The sequence below is a fragment of the Ipomoea triloba genome, chromosome 1 (assembly GCF_003576645.1).
Source record: "Ipomoea triloba cultivar NCNSP0323 chromosome 1, ASM357664v1".
In the NCBI taxonomy this organism is placed as follows: Eukaryota; Viridiplantae; Streptophyta; class Magnoliopsida; order Solanales; family Convolvulaceae; genus Ipomoea; species Ipomoea triloba.
Window position 1 is genome coordinate 32,279,040 of NC_044916.1, and position 21,285 is coordinate 32,300,324.

At 35.1% G+C, this 21,285-nt stretch overlaps 3 protein-coding genes and 1 pseudogene across 3 annotated transcripts; 1 reads left to right on the forward strand and 3 right to left on the reverse strand.

Moving 5' to 3' along the window:
- Positions 1-8,730: 8,730 nt before the first annotated feature.
- Positions 8,731-11,514, forward strand: LOC116000558. Its single transcript, XM_031240625.1, has 7 exons — positions 8,731-9,121; positions 9,853-9,924; positions 10,014-10,081; positions 10,509-10,656; positions 10,769-10,852; positions 10,971-11,066; positions 11,154-11,514. Exons 1-7 carry the CDS (start codon positions 8,822-8,824, stop codon positions 11,160-11,162), a joined length of 777 nt encoding a protein of 258 aa, XP_031096485.1. The 5' UTR covers positions 8,731-8,821; the 3' UTR covers positions 11,163-11,514.
- A 60-nt stretch (positions 11,515-11,574) lies between these two features.
- LOC116000542 (anthocyanidin 3-O-glucosyltransferase 2-like) lies at positions 11,575-13,131 on the reverse strand. The gene has a single exon (XM_031240624.1). The coding sequence runs from the start codon at positions 13,059-13,061 to the stop codon at positions 11,601-11,603; it is 1,461 nt and encodes a 486-aa protein (XP_031096484.1). The 5' UTR covers positions 13,062-13,131; the 3' UTR covers positions 11,575-11,600.
- A 2,245-nt stretch (positions 13,132-15,376) lies between these two features.
- Positions 15,377-16,862, reverse strand: LOC116019363 (annotated as a pseudogene).
- Positions 16,863-17,499: 637 nt separating this feature from the next.
- Positions 17,500-19,242, reverse strand: LOC116016729 (anthocyanidin 3-O-glucosyltransferase 2-like). The gene has a single exon (XM_031257111.1). It carries the CDS (start codon positions 19,047-19,049, stop codon positions 17,592-17,594), a length of 1,458 nt encoding a protein of 485 aa, XP_031112971.1. The 5' UTR covers positions 19,050-19,242; the 3' UTR covers positions 17,500-17,591.
- Between the last annotated feature and the right edge of the window lie 2,043 nt (positions 19,243-21,285).

Consider the following 21,285-nt stretch of genomic DNA (forward strand, 5'->3'; position numbering starts at 1 on the left):
TAACCTCAATGGTTTCATAAATTAAACTTTTACCCCAACTTTGTGGGCCAAAATTGTGGATAATTACACTCTGACCTCTATATATTTTAAAATCTGTATTTACACCCCTCCGAGGCCTGATCAATCATTATTGCGTGGACCGTGAGTCCGTGACAGCCCAAAAACACATAAAGTACATTATTCTAACTCATAAAATGCATTATTCTAACACATAAAAGTACATTATTCTAACTCATACAATACATTATCTTACCCTAAAAATTTCATTATTCTAACACAAAATACATTATTCTAACTCATAAAATGCATTCTTTTACCCCATAAACTTTATTATTCTAAACACATATAAAGTACATTATTCTAACACAAAATACATTATTCTAATTCATAAAATACATTATCTTACTCCATAATATTTATTACTCTAACGCGCAAAGCAAAAAAAATTCTTCTCCTTTTTTAACATTAAAACGACGTCATTTTGAACCATGATTAACGGAGCTTACACAATAATTTGCCCCCTCCGAGAGTCCGAGATATACTGTTGACCATGTATGGGCTTCGTCTATAGATCCAACAATAAATATAACTTACAAATTGGGCCTTCTGTTGCTAAATCTGGGCTTCGTCTACCAATACTTGTAGATATTTAAAAAAAAATACAATGCGAAATAATTAAAATGTCAATGGAAATTATCATTAATATTTTTGTAAGAATATATTTTGGGCGAGACCATCTCATGTGACTGCGTGAAATGTGTAATTTTTTTTTTTTAATTTGAAAGTAATTTTTTTTTAAGTTTAAAAATATTACATAGTACATTTTAGTTAAAAAGTATTATTTTATGCAAAACAATTTTATACAAGACTTATTGTTTTTGCAAATAAGGAAAGACTTATTGTTTTTGCAAATAAGGAAAATAAAATTATTATTTTATTTAAAAAAAATATTACCTCCCATTTTTCTTTATAACAAATTTTATTTTTCAAAAAATGATATCACGATACTTAATAAACTTTTCATCGCTATCATGCATTAAGTAATAAATATCATTTAAATGATCATTCCATATGCCAAATGTACTCTTTTATATACTATATTGTCTTTTGTATGCAAGTTTTAGTAAAACTTATCATACAGAACGAGATTTTAATTCAAGTCTTAATATTTTTAAAAAATCAAAATTTTACAACATGGATCATAAATTATTAGTGCGAGATAATACTTTTACAACGCAACAATTTAATTAAAGTTATGATATAATTAAATATCTATATCAACTATGTTTATAAATGCATGATAAACACTAGTACTTCATTACTTTAATAAACACTAAGGTTAATTAATCAATGGTGTATGTACTTGTAAGTTGTAACCATATATACATAAATACATAATATATAACACCCTATCCACCAAAAATATATATATATATATATAACACCCAAGAAATCGCTATTCAAAATTAACAGAAAACTATATATGTACCATCATTTCGATCTCGATCTTTTCTTCTTCAAGACATTATTACAAGGACTATATCATTCATGTTTTCTTCAAATACACGTTCAAATAAAAAGCTCACTCCATCTCTCTCTATCTTTTTTTAATATTATTATTATTATTTTCAAAAACAATTTGTAGTTATGAGTTGCCAAGTTGGTCATGTGATCACAATAAAACAAGAAGGGTGTTGATGTGATGCAATTTGATATATGGGTGAGTTATTGTGGTATAAAGCACCCGACTCTCCCATCTTAGATGCCAATGAGTTACCATAATTTACTTCTCCACAATTTTGTAGGTCGATGAATTACTGTAATTTACTCCACAATTTTCTAGGGTCAGAGTGTAGAAGCTCTAAGGACGAGAGACTTCGTTTTTTGAGAGTGAAGGGTAGTTAGCTTTACTTGCCTAAATTATTTTATGATTTTTGTGTGAGATCAACTTTCTAATAGATTCCAATTTAGTATATGCCACATCATTTTGGTTGTATATGCATGCAATCAAAGTATAGTATCAAATTACAATCAAAATATAGTATCAAATGACTACAATACACTCAAACAATATAAATGTCAACTCCAATATATGATTGTTTAAAACACAATAATAAACAAGGAACCAAAACATTTAAACTAAAAGTACAAATTAATTCATCCAATTATATGGTTTAGCTACTGGCACAATTATACAAACATTGATTAGTTTAAATTATCCACTACTATACTACCTCTTCTTAAAATAATAATATAAGAGATGCATTCAATTGCATGCTGCCTTATCCAACTTGTCTTCCTCGTGCTTCAACAATTACTACGTAGTCCTTAATGTTTGTGGGTCATCGTATCCCCACATTTTTTTAAATATATCAAAATAGAGAAACTCAACACTGGTTCTATGTAATAACTTGTAAATTATATAGAAGAGAAAAAAATAGAATAATATTATATTTATTTTCATCATTTTGAATTTTATTATGTCTCTCATCAATCATCCTAAAGTATTCATGCAGAGCCAAAGACGTTGTAATCTAGTGGCACCAAGTTGCTCTCTCATATGAGAGGTTGTGCGTTCGAGTTTCAATAGGGGCGATATTGACTCTTTGTGCTTTAGTAGGTTGAGAAAGTAGCTATGAATAATTGAATAGATATTGCATTGTAATAGAGTTATAGTACTTAAAAAAAAAGATTATTCCTGCAGAAAAAAATAGAGTAAAATAAGAAATCCCAGTTGATACTTAATTGATTGTTGTATGCATAATTGCATATCTTATCCTTTCTATAATTTTCTCTCTCTTTAACAGCGTTGACATTTTTGTTATAAAAAAAAAATTAAAAACAGAAATATAAATACAAGTTGCATAAGTGTATACGAACCGCTTGAATTTACATTCATACCCTTCCCATCATAAAATAAAAAGATAATAGACTAAGGTGGCTGCCACGGCGCCTTGCAAGTTGCAACAGATGGTAAATAAATAAGTAAAATAACAATTTTTTTTTTGAAAACATAAGTAAAATAACATTATTGATCACTATCATTCGCGTCTTCCCATCATAAAAGGAAGTCTTAAAAATTGAAGGATTGTTGGACTGCACAGTTTTTTTTAGGTTTCATTGAAGTTCAAACTCATAAGATTATAGAATATGTTCTATCTTGTTAAAAGACCAAATTGATAAATAGAGATTATATATATATATATATATATATATATATATATATATATACACACACGCGTACGTGCTGAATATATATACTTTTTACGCGTGATGGTCATTTAATTACTTTTTGATCAATCATAGGCTCTAATACTAAATTCGAATGTGTACTAATTTCAACTAAAAATATAATTCGGTGTTTGGTAGAGAGGAATTACAATTCTTTTTCCACTCAATTCCACTTAACAAGTGAAAAGTTCTAGAGTTTGGTTAAGTTTGGACTATGATGATGAAATTGCCCTTTCTAAATCCTAATAATTCTATATTTTTTTAAAATAAAAATTTCCAGTAATTCTATTCATGCATGTCTACCATTGAATTCATATTTTATTCATTTTCCATAAAATTACAATTATTTTCCTCTCTAATTCTTTCATTGCAAGTTGCAACCAAACGGCTTATTGTAAACTAATAATTGGCCTACACATTTATATTTTATACATTATATATTATATATTGAATTCATATGTTTGATGTTATATTATTTGTAATTAAAAGTTAGTGTGACTTTAATAATGAATTAGTAAATACTAAATAGTCATAATAACAACATGATTCAAAAATCATATATTAAACGTAAGTTTTTTTTTTTTTTTTTTTGTTTAACGAAAACTCTTCCAATACGAACTTGTTACTTTTTACCCACAATATTAAAATATATTATTTTGTAATAGGGAATTCCAAACCAGGTTTTGTGGGAGTTATATGTGGGGGTATGCCTCATGCACGACTGGTTTTGAGGCCAAAACGCTGGGAAGTGAGGGTTTAACAATGGGACAGTTCAAAAAAAAAACCGATCGACATAAATGAAGCATGAATTGAGGAAAATGTTGGATTATTATCGGATGATTTTAATATTGTTTCTTTTTTATAAATTGGATACCAAATTTGCAATTTCTTTTTAAAATTACAAGTTTATATATGTTACTCGTCCGATCATAAAATATTTTTTATTAAAACATTTGTTAATGAATAACGTAACGAATAAATTTTAACGTGTCATGTACTCATGTCTCTATTCCATTTCAATCTTATGTCAAAAAAAATTTATATTTTATCATTGTAGAAGATGCTCTAAGAGCGATATATAATTGAGAAACTTTTTCCAAAATAAAGTTAATGTGGAAATGTATGTTATGACCTAAAATGCTAGTTTAAGCAAGCAAAATAATGGTGGGTAATAAAGGGGCATCAATGGCATGCATTGTTTTTATATATATAGTGGCCTTAGAGCATAAGTCATTGTCAGTGTTCACTGGCCAGCATGACTCAAACCTCATGCCCTTTCACCACCGATATTAATTTTTATCTTTTCAAGAGAGAATTTGTTTGGGTTTGGGAATTAGGAAAAATCCAAGAATTAAGGTTAGTTTCATTAATGTGATGTTGTTTGTCTGCTTTTCTCCACTTTTTAGTGCCTAGTGCTGTTCGCAGGAATTCTTGAAAATGACCCACATTTTGGACCAACCCATTTATTAGCGCAACTTCGGTCTTCAGACTGAGACAACTCCTAATTGCTTTAATTAATAATTAAATACTCTTAACTAATTAGTAAACTTTTTAATTTACGGAGAAATTCATACTCACTATCCGAATGTATACTCTGGGTGAAGTCCGCCACAAAGGATCACAATGCGGTAAATTAAGCTAGTTTACGTTGTTCATAGCTGACCAGTTCATGATATCAAGAGTGTCAATAGACAATTCAATAGATAGTCGAATTTGAAATGGCTACTGTCCACTAATTTGGTTGAGATTATCCCTTAATACCAAATTTAATATTATGAAAATTTTAATTATAAATAATTTCAATCGAACTTTGTTAATTGAATCAAACACATAAAATGAGACAAATTGAATATTTATATCTAATATAACATTTAACATATCCCTAATTGTGAATAACAAATTATGTTTATCCTATTTAGGAAAAAAAAAAAAAAAAACCATCATCATAGCACCGATCGATGGAACAATCCCATATAATCATGCTGATCTGTTTGGGTGGGGTTGGCAGTGGGAGAATTCCATTATTTAGACTTCATCAAGAATCAAACTTTTATTATCGTCAAGAATATGATTAATTAATTAATTCTGCAATTATAAAATGTAGATTATATATATATTGGAAAAAATGGCAATAAATGACATTTTAAGTGGCCATTTTGTGGTATAAATATATGTAGGGTCCACATCCGATTTGAGTCGGGTCAAAGCGGATTCGGGTTCTTCGTTCTTAGACGAAGAGATCGATATATTATACGCTCAAAATGAATAATGGGTGAATGAGAAATTGGTTCTCAAAGTAGACCCATTGAAATGGAAAAAATGTGGGAAAAGCTTTAAGGAAAGCATTTGTCCCACATTGGTTTGGGAAGAAGATTTCACCCACTATATATACAAGAGTCATTTTATGACTAATTAACTTGTATAGTATAGATGCTCTCTCTCGCGTGTAGGGGGTGCAAATCAAATCGCGAAAATGAGTTCGAAAGGCTTGAACTTGTGTGTGCGGGCACGAAGATGGAAGCTTGCGATAGCGGTGATCTCCTGGCCGCACCGGTCGATCTCTTGCGGCTAAGAGTTGAACTCTCGAAGGCTAGTGACCGTTCAAGTGATTAACTTAATATGTTATGGAATTAATATGATTAGGACCGTTCAAGTGATTAACTCAATATGTTATGGAATTAATATGATTAATTCTAATATTTATTTTTAGAGTTAATTCCATGTTAGTGGCAGAGTTAATACTTGCTAGTGGAGGGAGGTTACAAAGCCAAGAATGAATGCCATGATAAATGCCATTAATCCTTCATCTCCTATATATTTTCAGGTGAGCAGCAGATTTTACAATACGAACAAATAATACGTGATATACACGAAATACTTCCCACCTCGAAACTCTGCGGCTCTCTTTCGTTCTAGCCACCTGTGTTCATCCCACGTTCTCGTTCGCCGGATCCAAGTTTGTGTGCTCAAACGGCGGATCGTAATACGTTTTATCCTGGGAAACCTATACCGCAACGTTCCAGCACCCCGAGAAGCGGTAAATAAGGTTTTAAGGACAGAGGCAACTCGACTCGTAGTTACAACTACCCCAAAGTCCGTTATACACCGTCCCTGTATTCCAGGTTTATCTAACCTTTGTTGTAGGTTTAAATTCTTGGATTTTTCTTGTTATTTTCTTTTCGTTGTAATCCTTCGTGGATTATTTTTTCCTTGTAATATTTCTTGTAATATTTGTTTTAGTGGATTTTCTATTTCGTCCATTTTCTTGGGTATTTCGAGAATTGTTTCCCAACAAAAAAAAAAAAAATAAATAAATAAAAAAAAATATATATATATATATATATATATATATTTATTTATTTATTTATTTATTTCTTGCCCACAATTAATATATATTTCTAATCTTGCCCTTGCCCTTGCCCACACATATATTTCTAATCTAATCTAATATACTATAAAGTTTACAAAGTATTCAATGATTAGGTATTTGTTACACAATTATCATTATTATTTTTACCAACTCAATTAATATACTAACTAAGGTGAGAAGGTACTATAATTTAATGAATTTTCAATATAAAATAGGTATCACTCAATAGTTACATAACTCGATGATAAACTCAATTTACATAACTAAAATTATATATTTGCTAACTTTTTAATTTCAATTAAAAAGTGAGTGCATTGATGTAATATTATTATTAATGTTATACATATAATTTAATATTAACACAAAATAAAAAATTAAGGTATCAATTTGATCGTACGATTTTTTGCAATAGTTGTGACAAATTAATAATGAGTAGTGCATTTGACTTTGTTTATGCATGATGAGGGTGGCCGCAAGATTTGATGGCACTTGCAATACATTAATTGATTGATTTATAAATTTCTTTTAATAGGGAATCCAATAATATTAATTAATTTTACCAATTTATAATGACAAATAAACTGAGTTAGTAATATAATTAAATAGATGAATGTCACACCCAACAATATATGGTTTGAAAATGTTGTCACCAAACAAGTTTTGGTACATTAACAAACTGCAACTATATTATTGCCTAACTTCATCTAATTAATTAATAAGCAACACCTTGCAACATATGGCTCTTTTGAAAGCTTGAATCTCCTTTGAAATTTCAATCTACTATTTTTTTTTTTGTCTTTTTAATACTTAAACTGTATATATTATAATAACAAAAATAAATCTCACTTCAACTTAGGTCTGTTTAATTAGGTTCTATCTTATAAATTTAGATGTTAGGTATTGAATCAAGAGTGTTAGAGATAAACATCTTCAATGCCCCTCCTCCACCTATTGTGCAACCAAGCCCCCCTCCCCGCCCATCTCAAATCTCCTTGCACTTGGGTTCTCATTTTGTTGTCCTTCACTTTTCGAACCCTATTTTGTTACTCTAAACCCTACAACTTTCTCCATTTTCATACTACATATCCATCTCTTCCGTCTTTGCACTTTTACTCTCTTAACGTTGCTCTTTAGCTCATTATACTCCTAACCTTCATCCCTTATTACATAGATCCTAAAAACCTTACACATGAGTTCTAATCATCGTATAAATTTAGGCTCTCCTTGAGGGAATGTCATAGGGTCAAACCCCGACGGTGAGTGGACATTACTACCTTGTAATAGAGTCCATAGTATTCAAAAATAAAGATTTTTTTTTAAACCTTAGGTTTCAATCTTGAATAAATCATGTACTCACGAGAATAGTAAGATATTATGCCAAAATTATTTATGTTATTTGTGTTAATATTTAAAATTTCAAAACTTTAAATAAATATTCCGTACATACAAAATCAAGTATTGAAAATTATTTCCTGCAAATTTCCATTCATTATTTAATATTAACTCAAAAATTTCTATAACGCTCAATTTTATTTTTAAATGATGGTTATGCGGTTAAAGTAGAAGGATCCTAATTATTATTTAATAACTTTGTAAATTCGAGTCATGTGAATGTTGTTGGGAGAATTTCATTTATGAGGTATTCAATAATAAGTTAATAATTCATTTTGAATTAGTCAAAGTTGAATATAATTATCAAATCGGGAAGGGTTTTAACCAAAATACTAAAAAAATAATGTTAAAAAAAACATTTTTAGGCTATGATTCAATGCTTCATGAGACAATAAAAAACTTCATTAATTTATTAACAAAATGAATCACAAATTTTATTCAATTTATTCTTCTATTAATAAAATTAGGAGTGAAAATTACATTTATTAATTTTTTTAGGGAGTATTAATTATTATATGAGTAATTTAGTAATAATTGTTGTAGGTCATCAGGGCAGAAGGGCAGGTGAGCAACCTTCCTACTTCCTCAAAGAACTCACAACAGAAACAGAAAAATATTTGAAATTCGGAAATATATTCGTTGACAAGGGCATTATGGTCCATTCACTCGACAACTGGATTCTTTCGTAAATTTCGCCACTTCAACGCCTCCGGCGTCTCCATTTAAACGCACCACTCTCTCTACAGTTTTTTCCACCAATATTTGTCTTCTTTCCTCTCTCTCTCTCTCTCTCTCTCTATCCGTGATCTTTTTTGTTCTCAGAGAGAGATGGTGGATGAGTTCATGGTGTGCGTGGACAGGATCATCTTAACGTCCTCAGCTGCTTATTGCTTCCGCGGCGACTCTTCGTCGGTCAACGGGATGGAGAGCCTTTTGAGCAATGCTGGCTCGATCGCCGGTAAGCCGGAGGAAGTGGTGGTCAACGCTTCTTGTGAAGGCTTTTGCAGTGCTGGGTGCGGGGAGGGGTGCTCAAAGGGGGGTGGTGTAGTGAGAGAGTGTAGAATTTGCCAAGAAGAGGATGATGAGAAAGACATGGAAGCTCCTTGTGCCTGTAATGGCACTCTCAAGGTCTTTCCTTTTTTTCTTTCTTTTTTTTTTTTTTTTGTTCAAATAACTGACTATTTCCTCCTTTTTAGTATGCTCCAGGGGTTTTCTTCGTAAACTTCTCCACTTTATTTATTTATTTTTGAAAAGTGTTGAAACCCCATTTCCACAATAGTTTTTTTTTTTCCTTTTATTTTTCTTAATATTGGCTTGATTTGGTTCTTAACTGGAGAAAGTTGGTGCCTTTTTTTTTTCTTTTTTTCTTCTTTTTGTAAATGTAGAGTTTGTTTATATTCTTGTAAATTCAAGATTATGTGGTTTTGAAAATTTTGATGCACTTCGAAAGCTTTTTTGCCTGCCATCCTTTTATTATTATAAGAATTTTGGAGTGGGTGGAGTTGTTTGGTTTTGACTGTGTGGCATTATTTGTACGGTTTCACCTTTTTATATTTTGATTGTCCACATATTTAATGAGGGAAGTGTCAGCAAACTTTAGGGGTTATTGGTTTTCTTTCTTGGAAGATGAAATTTTGTTTATGCCCATAGTCAAACAAACTTTTATAGCCTTCCCCTCTTTTCTTGTCCACAAGTAATGAGTATTACTTAGCCATTAATTAAGTGGGAGTACCCATGCTTGATCCACAAACTTTTTATTTTGAATTTGAATTTTGCTTTGTGTTTTTTTTTTTCTGCAGTTGTGGTTCTTATGAACATTGTGGATGGAACTGACATTATTTGTTTGCTTATACTTGCAGTTTGCTCATAGGAAGTGCATTCAGAGATGGTGCAACAAAAAGGGTGACATCACTTGTGAAATCTGTAGTCAGGTCACAACCTTATCAATTGATTACTGGTATTACAAGCTTATTTACTAAGCTAAATTTGAAGATTGATATGAGTTTGTCTCTTTAAACAGGTTTTCTCACCAAACTACACTCTCCCACCAGCAAGAAGCAATCCTGATGTTTTGGCAATTGATATCAGGTAGCTGCATTCTGATCTTTCTCATTCTGAATTATGTTTGTAGTGTTTCTTTGTGCAAGAAATGCTTACTTTTTAGGGTTTTAATAGTTGCAGTATTACTGCTATTACTGATTGATGATGATCAGATTATGACTTATGAGTAGGTATACCCATATTACTGCTAAATAGCTCTGTTTTAAGCTGAATTTAGTAAGGGTGCAAGTAAACTTATGGAGACTTTGGCAGGAGATTAGCATTTCTGGTTATAGGCAATTGATCTTATTGCTTTACTTGATATAGATTTCAGGTGCTGAGTTATGAAATTGATCTTTGGTCATAGAGCCATTGTGCTTGTTTAGGTTTTACAACTAAGTTTTATGTGTCCATACACTATTTTGAGGGATCCATCAGGTGTTCTAACATTTCCCGCATTTTCCTCCATGTTCAGCCAAGCTTGGGGTCCGGCCATTGACCTTAGGGATCCTCGTTTTCTAGCCTTTGCTACTGCTGAGCATCAACTTCTTCAATCTGAATATGATGACTATGCCATTGCTAGTAGTAGCAGCCTGGCATGCTTCCGCTATGTTGCTATCATTGTAAGAACAAATAATTGAATACTAAAGTATTATTTTGCTACATACAAAAAAGAAAAAAAAGAAAAAAAAATTGGTCTTTAGATGTGTATTATGACATTTGAATATGTGGCAGATGATGCTACTCCTGTCAGTACGCCAAATGTTGATGGTTGCAAGGGACTTTCAAATGCTTCGAGATTCATCATCGTTCTTCAATGTAAGTGCAAAATGATGGTTTCGGAAACTAACAAACTAGCCCTATCTGAGTCACGTTCTGGCTAGTTGTTTCACAATTTGATTTTCTAACCTGCACAATACTTTTTGGTGAACATCAGTTCCAGATATCGCTTCTTCAACTGGCTGGTTTTCTCCTCCCCTGTTATGTGATGGCACGATCCTGGTACGTTGTACAATGCCGAAGGAGAAGACAGGTTAGTTATCTTTCTGAGACAGCTTGCTTGCTCTCTTCCTGCTCGAGTTCTGTTCAACTCATGGCCAAATCATTTCATTGTATTCAGGGTTACTAAAGCTGGCGATTCCCATAAAATCCCTTCACCTTTCTAAAGGAGGCAAGATTGTTTGGTAATCCAATCCATTCTATGAGAGGAGTCTTTTGTACATCACTTTTTCCCATCTCATCAGTCATCACCCACAAGTTTTATTTGATTTACATAAAGAAGATGAACTCGTTTATGCTGTAAATGCTGCTGCAGAAGCCTCTCGTGCACATACGAGCTGAGCTTTCTTCCTTCTTCCATAGGCTTATAGGGGCTATAGATGAACTCCAAATCAAATGTAAATGTGAGAAATCTGTTCATCATAGTTGGGTTTACTTTCTGGTTCAACATCTTATGCAATTGAAGAATTTCTAGCTCTAAATTGTCTGTTTCATGCATTCCTACTTTTATTATGTCATGTTTACGGGCTTAAAACAAAAAGTGGCCAAATCTTATATTATAATATATCTACTTAACATTGTTCATGACATGCTCAAAGAAACATTTAAAAGAATTAAAAGATGAGCCATCTTCCTCTAGTGCCCTTCTGCCTTTTCCTTTCAGCTCTTTAGCTTTCATCCTCAGGGGATTGATAGTTGGGTGATCCATAAGGACTGTGATTGCTATTTCTATTTCTTTGGCATGTACTTTTTTTGGAAGTGTTTCAAATTCTCCCATGAAATAGTATCTGTAATCCATCTTAACCTCTACACCGATACCAATCTCTTCTACCAATTGGAACGCATTTGCTTGTTGCTCTGTGTATATTGGCCATGTAGCTATTGGCACCCCGAACCAGATACTTTCGAGAGTTGAATTCCATCCGCAGTGTGACACGAAACCGCCCACGGCTGGGTGAGCTAGCACAGCAGTTTGGGGTGCCCATCCGATGACTTTTCCAATGCTTTTAGTTCTCTCTAAGAATCCTTCTGGCAAGATTAGAAGATTGTTGTAGTCTGTGAGAAATATTGAACCGTCAGAGGGTGGGCGCCTCAAGGACCAGAGGAACCTGTGCCCACTTTGTTCAAGGGCATAAGCGATCTCCTTCACTTGAGACTCTGGAAAACTTCCGCAGCTCCCGAAACAAAGAAACACAACTGATGAATCTGGCTGGTCATCAAGCCATTTCAGGATTTCCTTCTCGGATGATTCTTGGATCTTATTGCCCTTTACATTGACTATTGGTCCGACAGGGTACACGGGTGGGACACTCACGTCCTTGGAGAGAGATTCAAGGGCATGCTGCTCTAACTCCAAGAAGGTGTTCACCAAGATGCCTTTTGCCTTTCGCATTCGTTTGGCAATATCCAAGAAATAGGCTGAGCCACCGGTTTTGTCCAGCGCAACTAATGGCAATAACTTGGTCGGGAATGGGTTGGAATAAGTAGAGATGTTGAGATGAGGGTCGGAATCTTTAAACTCCGTCACATCCACACCGTGGTCGTCTCTGAGGCTCTGGAGATGGAGTTGAAGGCCAAGCATAGCAGCACCGGAAGTGTGGTACACATAGGTGGGGAGCCCAAACTCGTCAGCCACATCCATCATGGCCATACAGACCCCATCCACAACAAACCCACCTAGCCGCCTAACATCACTCTTCATCTCATTCACGCAGTCTCTGACGTTAGGCTTGTGAGATTCGACGAAGAAATTGAAGGAGGTGAAGCCGTTGGAAGCTGCTGCTGCTGCAGGGAGGTGCTCCGGCAGTGATATGAACTTCAACCTGGAGCAATCGTTATGGGCAAGCAGAGATTCAACGCAAGAATTAAGATTAGGATCTAGAGGCAATTTCATGAGCAAGACAGTAATGGAGAGTTGATGTTGTGTTTGTAGGAGGCGCTTTGCCATTTCGACGTCGGAAATAAGGTGACCCATAAAAGGGGCTGGAATCAGAACCAGATCCATGGCTTCTTCATTCATCATCGTCATTTGGAGGTGAGACAACTCAAAATTATGCCGCAGTAGTGAGTAGAGAGCATTAATGACCACATATATATGCATGTCACTATATAAGGTAGGACAACCTTGTGGGTAGAGTGTACAAGGAGCTGTCCCGCTGTCGTTGGAAAATTTGTCTCTTCTTTCAAATATATCCGTACTAAACCAATCAGCTAAGCTTTCGAATGTCACTAGACCACAAAGGTCTTTGGGTAGTAGTTGACGAACTTAATTGTCTTTAGTTTTTTTTTTTTAATACTACTGAGTCTATTACAATGCAGTATATGTTCATAACTACTTTCTCAACTTATTGAAGCACAAGAGTCAATATTGCCTCCACTGAAGCTCGAACCTACCACCTAGTCAATATTGACAGTAATTGTCTTTAGTTATTCTAATCACTGTTGCAAAAATTTCCGGCGCTAGGCGCTCCTGGATCGAGGCGAATTGCTCCCTAGACATCCGCCTATGTGGCCGGCCGCCTAGCGCTTAATTCGGCCGACTGGACCGAGTTAACTCGCTCTCGAGCGAGTCCATCTTGTTAATTTTATTATTGCAAATAAGAGAATTAATATATATATATATATATATATATATATATATATATATATATATATGACATACACCACACACATGAATTAATTTTTTGTTTTTATACGTCACCGCTTAGAACCGCCTAGGCGCCGCCTAGACTGCTTAGGCGCTAGGCGCTAGTCTACCGCCCGACTAGCGCCTAGTGCAACCATGATTCTAATCTATATATATTATTAATAAAAACAAAATCATCCATTTTAACTTCGCGCAAAAGACTCTTATACTATTTTAAGGTGTGCTTAATATTGTAAAATATGGTAATATAATTTCTATTCGTACTACAATTAAACATTAAAATATGGTAATAAATTCGTAATACAATATATTCTTTTATACTTTCCTATTCGTAATACAAGTTTAGCACCGTAGATATTGAACAAATTAAGATTTTGGTATAAATGCTATAGGTATTTTTTTTAGGTCACTAACAACATAAATTGAACTATAAACACAAAAAAGTGAAATTGTATATATTCACAAAATCGGGTTACAGTGTGTGTAATTGAAGGTGCAGGTACAAAATCTTTGTATAGTCCTCTGATTCTTCACTGACGTGTTCTACTGAAGTGCCTCCGAGTTTCTAGTGGCATACCCTCCAGGATTCAATTGACGCAGCTTCCGGGATTCAAGTGGCGTGGCCTTCCAGGATTCAAGTAGCGTGATTTCAACAGGAACCGCCAAGCTTTGGACTAATTAAATTAATTTAATTGTCATAGCCTGATTAATTAAATTGGTCCAATAATCAATCTCAAAATTAGGCCTATAATAATTTCATCAGTCCATTTTTCGAGTTCAAATTTTCTGTGTCTACAAATTGTCTCCTTGAGAGTTGTCGAGACATGCCGCTTGATGTGCTTGGAGCCTTAGAGCGTCGAAGTCTCGAAACTTTGATATGGGTAAGGCACACACATTACATATATAACCCATTCAACTTATTGAGTTGTTAATTTGGATCATTTGAAACATACAAATGCCGTTGTATGTAATTATGTATGATCCAACAAGCTTTAATCTATTAACCCCAACAATGAGTCGATATTACAAACAACTGTTGATTCTTCAACATTTAATCTAGTTTATTTGAAATTTAATGTTGAGCAAATTTATTATTCTAATAACATACACGCCTATTTATTTCTTTTTTGTATAAAATACAATTAAATTTTTTTCTTCCTCAATATAGTTATACTAAATCTATTTTGTGCATGGCACGGGTGAAAATACTAGTCTTCTTTGATAATTTTTTTGGTTTTCAATCAATTATGTTAGCGCCGTGAATTGCATCACACCTATAAAGAAGAATATTATGACGTCCGTGGTCCGTGGAGAACTGCACACCACATACTTCTCTTAGTATTATTTTATGTTTATATTAGTCGACATATTTGGTATCTTTCAGATTCAACATTGTTGAATTTTGGTGCTACTATTTTCTCCGCGGGATATTTAGTGGTCGAAATAATGGGAGAAAATATGGACAAATAAACACTATCATTTTCTTCTTCTTGATTAATGCTAATTCTCATAAGGATTTAGATTTTATCCCTAATTCTTCTTTGAGCTTGAGTTTTATGTTTTGGACGCCTTTTATTTTAAGGCTAATAATTCTTCAAATTAATATTTGGACTTCATATAATGATACTCTTAAGTCTATTATTCTTGTTTTTGCAAACACATAAATTATGTCATGTTCACTGGCTTAAAACAAAGAGTGGCCAAATCTTATATTATATATTTTTTTTGAGTACTATTAAATTTATTACAATGTAGTATATGTTTATACTTACTTTACTTTAAATTGTTCATGACATGCTCAAAGAAATATTTAAAAGAATTAAAAAATGAGCCATCTTCCTCTAGTGCCCTTCGCCTTTTCCTTTCAGCTCTTTAGCTTTCATCCTTAGAGGATTGATGGTTGGGTGATCCATAAGGGCTGTGATTGCTATTTCTATTTCTTTGGCATTCACTTTTTCTGGAAGTATTTCAAATTCTCCCATGAAATAGTATCTGTAATCCATCTTAACCTCTACTCCTATACCAATCTCTTCTACCAATTGGAACGCATTTGCTTGTTGCTCTGCGTATAGTGGCCATGTAGCTATTGGCACCCCGAACCAGATACTTTCGAGAATTGAATTCCACCCACAGTGTGACACGAAACCACCTACAGCTGGGTGAGCTAGCACCGCAACTTGGGGTGCCCATCCGATTACTTTTCCAATGCTTTTAGTTCTCTCTAAGAATCCTTCTGACAAGATCAGAAGATTGTTGTAGTCTGTGGGAAATATTGAACCGTCAGAGGGTGGGCGCCTCAAGGACCAGAGGAACCTGTGCCCACTTCGTTCAAGGGCATAAGCAATCTCCTTCACTTGAGACTCTGGAAAACTTCCGCAGCTCCCGAAACAAAGAAACACAACTGATGAATCCGGCTGGCCACCAAGCCATTTTAAGATTTCCTCCTCAAACGATTCTTGGATCTTATTACCCTTTACGTTGACTATTGGAGAGAGATTCAAGGGCATGCTGCTCTAGCTCTAAGAACGTGTTCACCAAGATGCCTTTTGCCTTTCGCATTCGTCTGGCAATATCCATGAAATAGGCTGAGCCGCCGGTTTTGTCCAGCGCAAATAATGGCGGCCGGGAACGGCTTGGAATAAGTAGAGATGTTGAGATGAGGATCGGAATCCTTAATCTCCGTCACATCTTTACCATGGTCGTCTCTGAGGGTCTGAAGATGGAATTGAAGGCCGAGCATAGCCGCACCGGAAGTGTAGTACACATAGGTGGGGAGCCCAAACTCGTCAGCCACATCCATCATCACCATACAGGTCCAATCCACAACAAACCCACCTAGCCGCTTAACATCATTCTTCATCTCATTCACGCAGTCTCTGACGTTAGGCTTGTGAGATTCCACGAAGAAATTGAAGCCGTTGGTGGGTTCCTTGGAAGGTCGACCTCCGGCAGTGATATGAAGTTCAACCTGGAGCAATCGTTATGGGCAAGCAGAGATTCAATGTAAGAATTAAGAATGGAATCTAGAGGCAATCTCATGAGCAATACAGTAATGGAGAGTTGATGTTGTGTTTGTAGGAGGCGCTTTGCCATTTCTACATCGGAAATAAGGTGACCCATTATAGGGGCTGGAATCAGAACCAGATCCATAGCTTCTTCATTCATCATCAAAATTATGCCGTCATTTATTTAGAAGGGTAACAGATGAGTTATATACTTACTTTAGTTAGTCTAATCTTCTTTAATAATTTTCTTGTTTTTCAATATGTTGTGTTGGCGCCGTGGATTACACAACACCTCCAAAGAAGATTATGACGTCCGTGGACAACTGCACACCACATACTTCACAATCGACTTCAATTCTCTTGTATTATTTTATTGTTTATATTAGTCAACATGGAATCCTTCATATTCAACATTGTTGAATTTTGGTACTACTTCAGTGGTCCAAACTTTGCGTTGGCTGTGATATGATATGTTCAGCTGCCACGATAGTGGAACTTTAATTTGTAAACAATGCAAGTAAATAAAAACTAAACAAAGACTGACTCTTGACTCGATTTGTGAGACGGTCTCACGTTAATTTTTCTTCTTGTAGAATTATTATATTTATTTTGTAAAATGCTATTATTCCTTTAAATATTTAATCATTTTTTTAAAACTCACAATCTGATTCTAACAGAAAATAATTACAAAAAAATAAATTAGCTTAAATTGCTTGAAAAACTTGACTGGGTTAGGGTTGACCAATTAACAATAACAAATAAATATTAAGTGTTCAATTGTCACACTAAAAAATGAGTATTAAAAAATAAAATCAGAAGAGAAAAGTATTTTCTATATTAAAAGTCTTGAAAATTCATATTCTTATTATCACTTACTCCATTAAAAAAAAACCACATGATACAACTGCTAGCTGCCTAGGTTGGTCATAACTTGCTCAAGGAAACGTCCAAGATAACTGTATGAAGAGCCACCCTCAGCTAGTGCCGCTCTGCTCTGTTCTTTCAGTTCCTCGGCCTTCTTCCTTGCGGGATTGGAATGGCGGTCCATAACCATAAGCTTCCTGATTCCGGTTTCTATCACATCCGCACTCACTATTTCTGGAATCTTTGTTGTATCCATGATATCGATTATGTAATCCATCTTGATCTCCACTCCTATTCCCATCTCCCTCACCACTTGGAACGCATTCGCCTGCTGCTCCGAGTAAATCGGCCATGTAGCCATCGGCACTCCAAACCAAACGCTCTCCAGAATCGAATTCCATCCACAGTGTGACACGAATCCCCCGATAGCCGGGTGAGCTAGCACTGCAACTTGCGGCGCCCATCCGATAACTTTTCCTATGCTTTTAGTTCTTTCAAGGAATCCTTCCGGTAGAACTTCTGTCGGATTGTTGTAGTCCGTGGGCAAGAATGAGCCTTGAGTCGGTGGCCGTCTCAAGGTCCACAGGAACCTGTGCCCGCTACGCTCAAGGGCATAAGCGATCTCCTTCACTTGAGACTCTGTGAAAGAACCCGCACTTCCGAAGCAAAGGAACACAACTGATGAGTCTGGGTGGTGACCCAGCCATTCCAGGATTTCCTTCTCGGATTCTTGGTTGTTTTCAGAGTTTAGGTTCAATAAGGGTCCCACAGGGTACACAGGTGGGACCTTCTCGTCCTCAGAGAGAGATTCAAGTGCATGCGACTCTAGGTCAAAGAAGGTGTTGACGATGATACCTTTAGCCTCTCTCATTCGTTTGGCAACATCCAAGAAAAAGGTCGACCAGCCCGTCTTCTCTCGCGCAACAAACGGCAACAGCTTAACCGGAAAAGGGTTGAGGTAAGCCGAGACAGTCAGATCCGGATCGGAATCTTTCAACTCCGTCACATCTACGCCGCGGTCATCTCTAAGGCTCTGTAGATGCAACTGAAGACCCAGCATAGCTGCACCGGAGGCGTTTAGCACATAGGTGGGTACCCCAAACTCATCAGCCACATCAGCCATGGCGGAAGAGTAAGCATCCACCACAAACCCGGCTAGCCTCACAGAACCCGACGAACCCACGATCTCTTGAACGCAGTCTCTGACGAGAGGCTTGTGGGAATCAATGAAGGAGCGGAAGAAAGCGCTGGCCATGGTGTTCACATTCTTGAGAGCAGATTCGTCGTTAGGGAGTGGCTTGACCTTCATTCTGGAGTCATTGTTGCTGAGGAATGATTCCAGGTAAGAAGTGACCTTGGAATCGTTAGGAAAGGTGGTGGCGAGAAGAGTAACGGAGAGATTGCGTTGTGTGTGTATGAGGAGCTTAGCCATATCAATGGCAGGTCGGATGTGACCCATTCCTGGGAATGGAACGAAAACCAACTCCACTGCGTCTTGCATCTTCTTCACTGGCCCCCTCGCAATTGAAGAGATTGAGAGAAAGTAGTATGACTCTGATGTGTATATGATGAATTGATGATTGATGAGCAGTGTAAAATGCCAAACCGCAAAGTTCTACTCTGATGTGTATGATGATTGATGAGGAGTGTAAAATGCCAAACCCCAAAATTCTAGGGGGTTGTTTAGTAACTTTTTAAAAAATGGAGAATTTTTCAAAAAAATGGATAATTAGAGTAGAAAAAGAAAAATGGAGATGTTGTTTACTAAATCTATTCTTCCAAAGTGTAATTCCATCTCCTTTCTCCATCTTTCTTAACGAATTTGGAGAAAGCCAACTTGAATTCTCCATTTGGAAGAATGGAAAAAAACGGGTGAACAGTACTCAAGGTCTCAGGTTCAACTCCTGCTGTGCGCTGCTTTTTTTTCAAAAATGAAAGATGGTCCTTAAGGAGTATATAAAAAAAAAAATTCCATATAAACTCCTACTGACAGAAAAGTTCAATTATATTTCAATGTAACTTGCTTAGTAGGTTAATGCTTATGTGTCTGACACACATCTTTTTTTTTTTTTTTTTTTAAGTAAACAAAAATTTGTTTTCTTAAAAACATTTTTGTTTATTTTTTCAATTTCTAAATTTTATCCCTTTTTTTTTTAAGGTGGTTGTCTCCTTTCACGGACAACCACACTTATACCAAAAAGAAGACCATGTTTGTTTTGTCTCATCAAATTGAGATTCGATGAAGAAACTGAAGAAGGTGAACTTGTTGGTGTGCTCAGCTCCTTCAAAGCTTCAGGGAGGTCCTCTGGCACTGGAAGTGGATGGTATGAACTTGAAGCTGGAGCAGTCGTTATCGGCAAGTAAAGGTTGGATGTAAGAATTAATGTTGGAATCAATTGCAGGCATATCATGAGCTTGATGTTGTGTTTTTAGAAGGTCCACAGCAGAAACAAGTGACCCATTCCAAACTGGATCTACCTGGCCTTAGGCACGCCTACTCCCCCTGGATCACTGTCTCACTAGTCAGACCCCATCTTCCATACAAACAATGGGCTCGGACCCGGGCCATCACAATTATTGCATGGACCATGATCCACACAGCTGTGTGGACTAAAAATAAAAAGTACATTATTTTTGTACTGTAGGTACATTATTTGATAGTATATATCAAATAATGTAGCTTCAGTAAAAAATAATGTACCTTTAGTACAAAAATAATGTACTTTTTATTTTTGGTCCACACAGTTGTGTGGACTATGGTCCATGCAATAATGATTGATAGTGAGACTGGTGCGAGAATTATATTCAAGCTAAGATTATTAAGTTGTATGGTTTGGGTAGTGAATAGTGAGCAATAGTATCAGAGTAATTCTAGGTGTGCTCTCATTCTATACTTTCATTTTTTTATTTCTTGATGTGATATGTTTTGATTCGTTAGAGCATCAATATCGATTCAACCTTCTTCACCGATTTTAATGAGAGAGAAAAAAGAGGATAAAAAAATAAAAATTAAAAAAATCTCCGTGAAACCGAATTAAAAAAACAAACAAACAAACTGCAGCAGGCATGTGTACGCGCTCGCTTGGGCGCATAATCCGCACATTCTCATTTCTTTGCTGTCATTTTCATCTTCAGTAGGACCCATTAAAAATCATTTTTTGCAAGAGTCAAAAACCAAGAAAAAAATCCTCTTCCACACTAACAAAAAATTATTTTTAATTTTTTGAACTGACAAAAACCAAGAAAAAATCACTACTAAGGATGCTCTTAGTACATGAAGGATCATGATTTTTATCAATTATTACTTTTTTTTCCTCTAATAAATTTTGAACATTTAGTGAAAAATAAATGTTAGGAGTAAGTTTTTGAAGTGTAAGTAGTATTTTTTATATTATAATGCATGGTCTATAAATACCTTCAAAGAGGCCGGATTTTGTCATATGTAGACAAGTGCACGTACACCCCATACTTCAATTCACAATCGACTTCTCTTGTATTATCTTATTGTGTATATTAGTCCGTATGGAATCTTTCATATTCAACATTTTTTGAATTTTGGTACTATTATTTTGTTCCGCATCTTGAGTACGTGGTCAAATCATGATGTTAGGTACTAGGTATAGTGATCATAAAGATTGATGCACTTCCAAGGGGCATATTAGTATATTCCAAGGGGTATCAAATCCTATATTCCATTTGTGTAAGCAAACAAGATTTTTTTTTTTTTTTTTTTTTGA